General features: G+C 31.7%; 2 protein-coding genes across 2 annotated transcripts in view; one reads left to right on the plus strand and one right to left on the minus strand.

Moving 5' to 3' along the window:
- LOC107029040 (WAT1-related protein At4g19185-like) overlaps positions 1-2,789 on the plus strand; it is a 7,196-nt gene extending 4,407 nt beyond the window's left edge. Inside the window, exons 5-7 of the mRNA XM_027919195.1 lie at positions 1,138-1,293; positions 2,042-2,192; positions 2,475-2,789. Coding sequence (XP_027774996.1) covers positions 1,138-1,293; positions 2,042-2,192; positions 2,475-2,482 — 315 coding nt within the window. The 3' untranslated portion in view covers positions 2,483-2,789. The remainder of the gene's footprint in view (positions 1-1,137; positions 1,294-2,041; positions 2,193-2,474) is intronic.
- A 666-nt stretch (positions 2,790-3,455) lies between these two features.
- LOC107027835 (probable carotenoid cleavage dioxygenase 4, chloroplastic) lies at positions 3,456-5,464 on the minus strand. Its single transcript, XM_015228892.2, has 2 exons — positions 4,031-5,464; positions 3,456-3,952 (listed from the first exon to the last, which is right to left on the minus strand). The coding sequence occupies exons 1-2, from the start codon at positions 5,398-5,400 to the stop codon at positions 3,598-3,600; spliced, it is 1,725 nt and encodes a 574-aa protein (XP_015084378.1). The 5' UTR covers positions 5,401-5,464; the 3' UTR covers positions 3,456-3,597.
- Positions 5,465-9,694: the final 4,230 nt, after the last annotated feature.

Raw genomic sequence — 9,694 nt, forward strand, 5'->3', positions numbered from 1 at the left:
TATATATATATATATATATATATATATATATATATCATTGGCGGTAAAAGATGGATCCTGATCTTTCATTGTATATAGGACCTTTCACGGTGAGCTTCCTTCTCTAATAACATGTGAATTAGGGGTAGACAGAACATAAGGATACTGATTTGAGGCCTTTCACGTAGCTAGTCAGAACTTTCTTTCCAGTGTCTCCAGATAGTCTAGTTCTTAAATGGAAATTGGTAGATAGGTGTACTAGTTCGTCTGCAAGTGTCTGCAGTTCACAAACAAACTTGTGGAGTGAACTGTCTGCTTTTCCTTTCAACAAGGCTAGTAGTTTGATCAGCATTATAATTTTTTAAAACTGGTTGTTCTAATTGAATGTTCTCCTGCTAAAAGCTGATATTCTTTCAAAAGTATATGTAACACCCTCCAATTATATGTGGGTTTAACTGTGTTATATTGGACTAAGGTGAGCTTAACTGGAAGCATGGACACTGGAGATCCATATATCCGACCCCAAGGTTCAGCAGTTTGTTGATTAAGCTTTAAACTGTACTAGGTTTATTATTGAGCTTCACTTTCACCGCCAAGTTTGTGTTAATACATGGAGTTTCCTGGTTATAGTGGAGTGTGGAAATTATAATGCCTTTTACCCTCTCCTTGTTAAAAATTATCACTTTCCGTTTCACAATAATTTCTCTAGTAATTGTTTTCTGCTCTTGTGAACTTTGATCTATCAATCGTCATTCATCAAAAAGAAATTAATTTGCACCCATCTTGCCTCTATGTTGGACACCTTTTACTTGATCTTAGGCATTCTAGATTTTGATTCTGTTCTGGTAATCCAGATTATACAAGTTTGTGAATGATTGATAAACTGATCAAGAAATATGACTTAATGAATAATAGCTAGAGACTACTTCCAGTTAACAGAATCAATGTATTAAAAGACCGAGTGTTTTTGTGACATAACCCATAGAAACAATCTGGTTTTGATTGGTAGCATGGCCTTCAGTCAGGATTGGTAAAACAGTTTCTTCTATCTTGGGCTAGCTTTGAGGAGTTGCCGGAAAAGAATGAGTTCGTCAATATATGTGTGTGTATTATTATGAAATGTGTGCAGAGTTGAGTGAATTATGAAAAATTTTGCAGGCTCCAGTTTTGGAAAAATACCCAGCAAACTTATCATTGACAGCACATTCATACCTTTTTGGTGTTCTATTAATGATTGGGACGTCATTTTTTGTGACCAATGGATCAACAGACTGGTATTTGACACAATCTGAACTTGTCGCTGTGTGCTATGCTGTAAGATTCTCTTAAGAACTGATCTTCATTTTCCCTGATCCGTGAATGAGATTGTGTCTATCTAGATCCCATGCCTCAAAATGATTTGCCTCATGTAAAAAGAAAATCTTAGACAATGATATACAGAAACTTCAAGAAAAGTGTAAAGAGTACAAAATATAATTTGTTTTTAAAAAACTACTGATTTTTTTAAAAATTTTGAACGCCTTGTGAGACTTGATTTTGGGGGGTGTATTATGATCACAGGAAGGCAATTTTCCTTGTTAGAAAGAACAATCCCCTGAATATTCTGGATATATTGAGCTTTTTTTTTGGTAAGTAAAATTAATAATTATAGACGATGGTATAAACAACACTAAGATAATGTGAAAACACAAAATTACTGATTGTGACATTCTCCGATCATTTCTAACATGGAATCTATAATATTTACAAAAATCAGGTTGAACCAAAAAGCAAGCAAAACTACACATCCAGGCTTAAGAATATGAATGTTCTCTCTGTTTGATTCAAAAAATTCTGTTGTTCCTTTCACCCCTGAACTTTGAATAACAGTGTCAATGATCTTCATATACTTCCCCTAGGTTGCTATTTCAGTTTACAATCATCAATGCATCATGAATTAAAGTTAGTCTGTGAATTTTTCATAGTGGATCCTCATTCATCTGTCTATTACATTTCATCTCATTTGGTTTAGTATGTAAATGGACAGTTTTTTGTTTTCGTCATAATGGTTACTGTCTTTCAGGGAATTCTGGCATCAGCCCTGAACTATGGACTTATGACATGGTGCAATAAGGTTCTTGGCCCTGCTTTAGTTGCTTTATACAGTCCGCTCCAACCAGTAGCGTCAGCAATTTTATCTAGTGTTTTTCTTTGGAGCCCTATTTATCTGGAAGGTTAGTACTCTGATTTATTTTGAATGCACATCATACTCCTAAAACAAAATTCACTTCTATATCTGTGTATGTTCTCATTTCTTTGCTTTATACTCGACATGAGGGTGAAGCAAAGCTCTCCTGTTAGAAAATTGCCATGTTTCCTTTTTTTTGCTTTCTTTTGGAGATTGGTTCTTGTGAACTTGCTGAGAACATATGATCTTTCTTTACGTTCCATCTTCTAGCTAGTCGTCTGTTGTTAGCCTCCATTTCTAGGATAATCTCCGCGCTTTGTGATTGCAGCATTTTAGGAGGACTTCTCATTATAGCTGGACTTTATTTAGTAACTTGGGCATCTTACAGAGAGAAACAGGCAGCTATGGGAACTATAACTCATGATCCGCGGATAACGGATCCCCTAATCCCATATCAGATAGAATACATTTCCTTTGTTCCTTCTTCCTCAATGCCAAAGACCAGTGATTAGATACTGCTACAAACACCATTTGCATGTCCATTTTATTCATCCTCTTCATGTTAATATGTATAGTGCAGTTCATTGCTAAGAACAATGTCACTATGTATTGCAGTTTTATCAAGTTCTTTTTCAGAAGTTAATACATGTCAATAAACTCTCTCCTCAAATCAAAACATCTTTGATTTTCACACACAAAAAAAGTGAAGAATCAATGCAATACTAAGGCCATACTTAATATTCCTTCCGTTCCAATTTGTTTGTCTTGTTTTTTTCGTTTTAGTCCGTTTCAAAAGAAATGTCTCCTTTTTTTTAATATCACAAAATAAAAGAACATTTTGATACATTCTATATATGTTCACCACAGGATGTGAAAGTCTTCTATACCCTTTTAAATTTCATGATAAATTAAAATCAGACAAATAAATTGAAATGGAGTATCTAAAATTAAATAGTATGGAGAGATATCTTCCTGATTAAACATATTCGATCAAACTCTATAACAATCAACTTTTATAATAACATTTTATTTTAATGATCAATTTTTTTTTAAAAAAAATACAATTGAAAGATACTCTCTCTTTCTCCCTTATTATTATTTTTCATGTGTAAGTTATAAATATTTTTGTTGTAAGGTGTCAAGGCATGTTTCTTGTGAGTTACGTTATTGTGTCACATAAACACAATATTACACAGAGAAAAAGTCATACATCATTTAGAAGCTTAACAACAATTGAGTTCAAACATATATAACTTAAATTTCATATAAAAAATAAATTCAATCGTATATGTCTGAACTTCATGAAAAATGACTAAAGTCTAGTAATATATAACCTTATCTTTAGAAAATGATTAGAGTTGAGTCGTATACATCCTTTTTCATCTTATTTTTTTTTCTTCTATCTTTTCATTATATTTGCTCGATACTATTTTCGAGATATATATATACATTTATAGCATATTAAGATCACTTTCCCTTACGAAAATCCCATGAAAACCATAAGGAACTCGACGAGGCAATTTAACATTAGCCACAATATCAAGACTAGGTGATGTTGCATCCATGACCAAAAAATTTGATTCCTCTGTCTTCTCATTATGTACGTACAACATTACGTAGCCATCGTCTTCGTTAGCTTCCAAATTATTTTTCGCCACGAAAAATGGCTCACCGCAAAAGCAACTTTCTCCAAACATCCTACATGCCACTATGCAATCGCGACGATCAACTTCCGCGATCGATACGTCCAATTTTACGATCCCTGATAACTTAGGTGGAGGGTACCCAATCGCTGCATATACATACCTACACGATCAAATAAAAATTATACATACGTTGTCATATATAATATTTATACTGAATATGCTATTAAAACGTACGTACTTGTTTTTCTTCCCAACATAAGTTGGATTTATGACTCCAAAATCAAGATTTCTAGTAGAAATTGGATGTCTACTCACTACCCCACTATTCAAATTAATTTTGACTTTCTCAACACATCCATGTATCATATCCATCCTCTCTAGTGTATGCTCTACCGATAATATATTCGGTGCAATCAATACTATCGTATCACCTCCATCCTCTTCCCACGCGTTAATCGCATGTAAATTATTAAACCCTGGCACATCAAACCACCTCATTTCCGATTCACCCTTGGCATAACGTGGAATCACTCCAAGTCGGGAGATTTTCATCGAGTTCATACCCACCAGTGAACCACCGGCGAGTATGAACTTAATCGGGTTCATTCCTATTTGTATGTCCGAAAATATCGCGTATTTTTTTGTGATTGCAATGTCATGGAACAATGTTGGACGTTTAATTGAAAATATCGGTACGTCTGCGGTTTTTATACCATTCGGGTTGACCCGAAAGTAAATTAAAAACGGTGGAAACGGACCGTAACGGTAAGCAAAAGCCTCGTTAGTATCGGGGTCGATTTTCGGATGAGCTGTCATGCTCCAGACAAGTTCTCCGTTAAAATTATGACGGCCAAGGGTAACAATATCACCATCTGAGGCTATTTTTACTGCATATGGTAAATCAGATTCACCGAGGGCAAAAAGTTTACCCCCGAATAAGCTTGTATTCGCGAGGCCTATACCGTTTGCGGGATTGAACTGTCTCGCAATGATTCGGGCCAAGGTAATAGCGCCACGTGTGACCGAGGGGATGATACCGTTGAAACCGGAAAAAACATTAGGGATAATTTGAAAACCGGCTTCATTTTCGATGTTGTACTTGTAAGTTTTGACAAATCGACTATAAAACGTAGCTTTACCGTGAGAAATTTTAATAGAGTGAAGCATTCCATCACCGTCGAAAAGATGGTAAGGTCCACGTGGAAGATATTGAGGGTTCGGTCCATTTCTAATATACGCGCCGTCTAGGCAAGAGGGAAGGGAGCCTTCTACTACTTCGCATTCAGTAGGTGGAAGCTCATCTATTGGAGCGAAATTGTTAGAGAGTACATATTTTGGATCAACATAATATTTTCTAGGAGGATCAATGTAAATATTCACAAAATCGTCAAATGCATTGAAGATATTGGAAGGAAGTGATGGTTTTCTTGAGGGTATTTGTTCTCTTTTTGGTGGTGAAGGGAATGACTCTTCACCACCAATAGAGAAAACTTTTAGAGTAAAAGAAGACGTGTTGCGAGAATAATAATAATTATTATTATTACAAGAAAGAAAAGATTTAGGGTGTTGTGATAATGTAGAAAGAAAAGTTGAAGACAAAGCATTCATTGTGTTATTTCTTGAACAAATTAAAACAAAGATTATTTGATACTAAAGAGTGAATGTTGAATATATGTGTTTGCATGATCTAATTTATAGTGTGGAAGTGAGGTGTTAGGTGTAAGGCAAAGGAAAGGGACAATTCATTTAAGGAATGCGACAACATTTTTGAAGTGATATATATATCAATAAAATGAAAAGAGGGAAATTATATTACTGATTATGTATGAATTTGATTGAAATTGATAACTTTAGTGAAAATCATAGGAAAAATGCATAAGTACCTCTTCAATTTATATTCGAAATTTCAGAGACATACTTATATTATATTAAGGTTCTATTATTCTTCTGAATTTATTTTATAAATAATTTTCTATCCCTTTTCGGCCTACGCAGCACTAGCTTGAAAAAAGAATGTCAACACATGCTGGACCCACAAGATAGTGCCACGTATGCTGAAAAATGATAGAAAACTATTTATATAATAAGTTTAGGGGCTAATAGAATCTTAATATAGCATAAATGGTAGAAAATTATTTATATAATAAGTTTAGGGGGTGATAAAATCTTACTATAGTATAAGTGTGTCTACGAGATCTCAGACATAAATTGAGAAAATACTTTTATATTTTTCCAAAATCATATATTCAAATTTAACAAAATTCATATAATACGTTAAAACAATACCATCATTTAATAATTACATACACCAAAGATTAGGCAAGAAGATCACCGTATATTTAACTTTATGACTTCTTTGTCTTATTTATCCTTTTACCTTTTTCTTCTTTCTTCCTTTTTTTCCAATACGCTAAACTTTCAAGAGTATTGTTCCGTTAAGAAGTTTCTATATTAATAAATAGAGGGATGTAAAATTAGTCTCCTAATATAGACTTGAATAAATCTCTCTTCATTAGCTAGCTAGTTTTTTAGGTTGATTTAATTTAAGCGTCAAATCTTTATAATAGTTACTTGCTTAATAAATTTTTTTGAAGCATTATTTCCGAAACTATTTTCTAATTTTTTGGTTTAATAAATTTTAAATATATAACACAAATACTTATGTAATATAATACGGAAAAGGGTCTAAAATATCCTTGAAGTATTGAAAATAGTACAAAATTATCATTCATCTACTTATTATCACCAAAATACCCTTCCTACCCACTTATTAGCTCCAAAATACACTTGTAATCCATCTTTGGGTTCGAAATTGACCACTTATTTAACGGCTTTAAATTTAAACTATTTAAATATTTTTTTAATATGTGGCGCTCAACTATTTGTTATAATTTAAGTTATTATTATAATTTATAAATCAATCATCTATCCACCATAACTAATTAAACCCCACCAAGTTAATAAACTCGTCATATTACTAATACAACAACATGAAAGCTACTGTCAATGTCTCAATGAGTGTGTTAAAAAAATTGAGGCGAAAATATCTATAGAAGTTAATTATCATACATTTAAGTGTCTAAATAAAAATTACTAATAAACTTAAAAGTCTGACTTTGTTCATCTTAATTATTCTTTTGTCTCAATTTGTGATGTTACTTCATAAATATTTTTTTTTAAAAATAATATACTTAAGGTTTTAAAACAAATCATAAATATTTATAAAATTATATTTAAAAAAAGTGCATGAATTAATTTGGGATGTACTACTTCTATACCTTTAATCATAAATTTCCAATTCAAGCTTGAAAGAGAATCCTATTGAAAGTACCTCTTAAATAAGCGGCTCAACCTAAATTTATTTGGGGCTTCGATTCGGACTCGAGTAATTTTGGATGTTATTTTTAGGAATCTATAATTTCATCGTGTTTTACTAGTGTTTATGGCGATTTTGATATTATAATTGGTTTATTAATTGGGTGGGGCTCAGTTAGTAATGAGTGGGTAGTGGATTGGTTTATAAATTACATTAATAAATTACATTATAATCAATAGTTGAGCGTCAAGTATTTAAAAAAATACTTAAACTGTTTAATTTTAAAACAATTTTATAAGTGATCAATTTTGAACCCAAATGTGGATAACAAGGGTATTTTGGAGCCAATAGGTGGACGAGAAGCGCATTTTGGAGCCAATAGGTGGATGAAGGATAATTTTATACCATTTTTAATACTTCAATGATATTTTAGACCCTTTTCCGAATATAATATTGCTTGTTTATATATTGGTCTACTTTAAAAAAAAATTCTTGAATTAAGATAGAAATAAAATATTCATACAGTACTCCAAAAGACTATTTTTCTTTTATTTCTTAAATATATATATATATATATATATATATATATATATAGCACAATTTCTCACAAACTAGAAATAGCTTGTGGATTATTTTCACTATTCTATAATGTTTTCTCTATTTGGTGTATCTTCAAATATTCAATTACCTCTATATTTATAAAGTTTTGAACCTTCTAATTACATCATTAATAACGCAAATGTGACAATCAATTTTCACAAAATTTGGTGGCTAAACTCCACCAAAACTCTATCAAAATTTGACTATCAACTTCCACAAATGCGGTTGCTACCTTTCACATTTGTGACTATCGACTTTCACATTTGTGGCTATGGATTTCCATAAGTGTGGCTGCCAAAGTTACTATCTGCCAAAGTTACTATCAAGCTTTGTTCCCACAAATCTCTCCCTTAATTTTTATTTTTCTTCATTACTCCAACGCTTGATCTCAATCTCTGAAAATCTTCAAACTTGAGAGGCTTTGTAAAGATATCCGCAACTTGATTATGAGATTTCACATACTTAAGTTCCACCTCTTTATTGGCAATGAATTCTCGGATAAAATGATACCTTGTGTCTAGGGGTGTTTGTGGTTCGCTTTGAATCGATTATTTGTTACAACTAATTAAACCTAACTAATCTAGCTTGCTTTTCAAATTTCCTAACCCAAACCCAGCCAAATGAAAAAATAATTGTTAGTTTGGTTATTATCTATTTTGTTTGGTTTGATTCGGTTTTTTTAATTTTTTGGTCTGAAAAGTAATAAATTTTTAGAGAACATACGTATCTCGATAGTTACAAACACCTAGTACATAAACAATCCACAAGAAAACTACAGTCGGTTCAAGTAAGCAATTAAGCAATACAATAATTATTACTACATGAAGAAAGTGATTCAATTAAGAGAATGAGTGACTATCTTATGTGAGATAGGGTATGTAAGACTAAAGTAATGGATTTTGATGGACTTGGACTTAGGATTATAATAGTTCGGTTAAAATTTAAGTGTTGGACTTGAGAAAATGGTATATTAAAGGCTTAAGTTAATTAAAATTTAATAAAATATTTATATTTTATTTATGAATAATATATAAATAATTATAAAATTTATATATCAATTTGTCGATTCGATTAGATTATTTTTGCGATTGTTTTTTGGTAAAACCAAAATCAAACCATATAGTATCGATTTACAAAATTTAAAACCATATTTTTTCAACTACAAACTATATCGTCACTAATTAACATAATAGTTAGCAACAAGGTTATTTCGTCTGTATAAATCGTTTTTTTTAACAAAACACACAATCAACCACATTTTTTAAACTTTTTTTTTGACAAACAAATTTGTCATAAATAATATGCCTTCAAAGACGAAAATATATTTTTGTACTTTAACTTTTATTTAGCGACGAATGATCAGTATATCGTCTTTAAATATTTTTAACGACCCACATTTTGTGACGAAGGTCTGACAAATTTTTTTTTCAATTACTAAATATTTTTTGTGATGAAATATGAGTTTTAAGTGACGAAATTATTCCCCATTAATAATTAAATTTGTTGTAGTGTGCATAAACTTTTTCATAATCAATAACATGCCTTTGCTTATAGCCTTTAGCCACAAAGTACTACCTTGTATCTCTTTATAGGCATTTTCTAATATATTTGTTTGCTAAAATCTTGAACACCTTAATTACGTATAAAAAATGTATTGTTTATACGACAAAAATCTGCTAGAAATTAGTGAAAAGATACATTTCCACTATTACAAAAATTATTATCAACCTAATATTAGATGCCATAGGAAGAAACTCAAATTTTAAAGCTCCTTTTCCGAATTCGTATGCACTTAGGGTGTGTTTGGTATAGAGTGGAAAAATGTTTTCCAAATCAATTTATTTTTTTCAAATTTAAGGAAAATGACTTCCTTTCAAAACTTAAGAAAAATATTTCCAAAACAGACTTCTGATCTCCCCCTATCCACCCCACCCTATCAGCGCCCCCCCACCCACTCACCCACCCTATCAGGCCCCCTACTCCTAA

The sequence above is a fragment of the Solanum pennellii genome, chromosome 8 (genome assembly GCF_001406875.1).
Source record: "Solanum pennellii chromosome 8, SPENNV200".
Lineage (NCBI taxonomy): Eukaryota > Viridiplantae > Streptophyta > Magnoliopsida > Solanales > Solanaceae > Solanum > Solanum pennellii.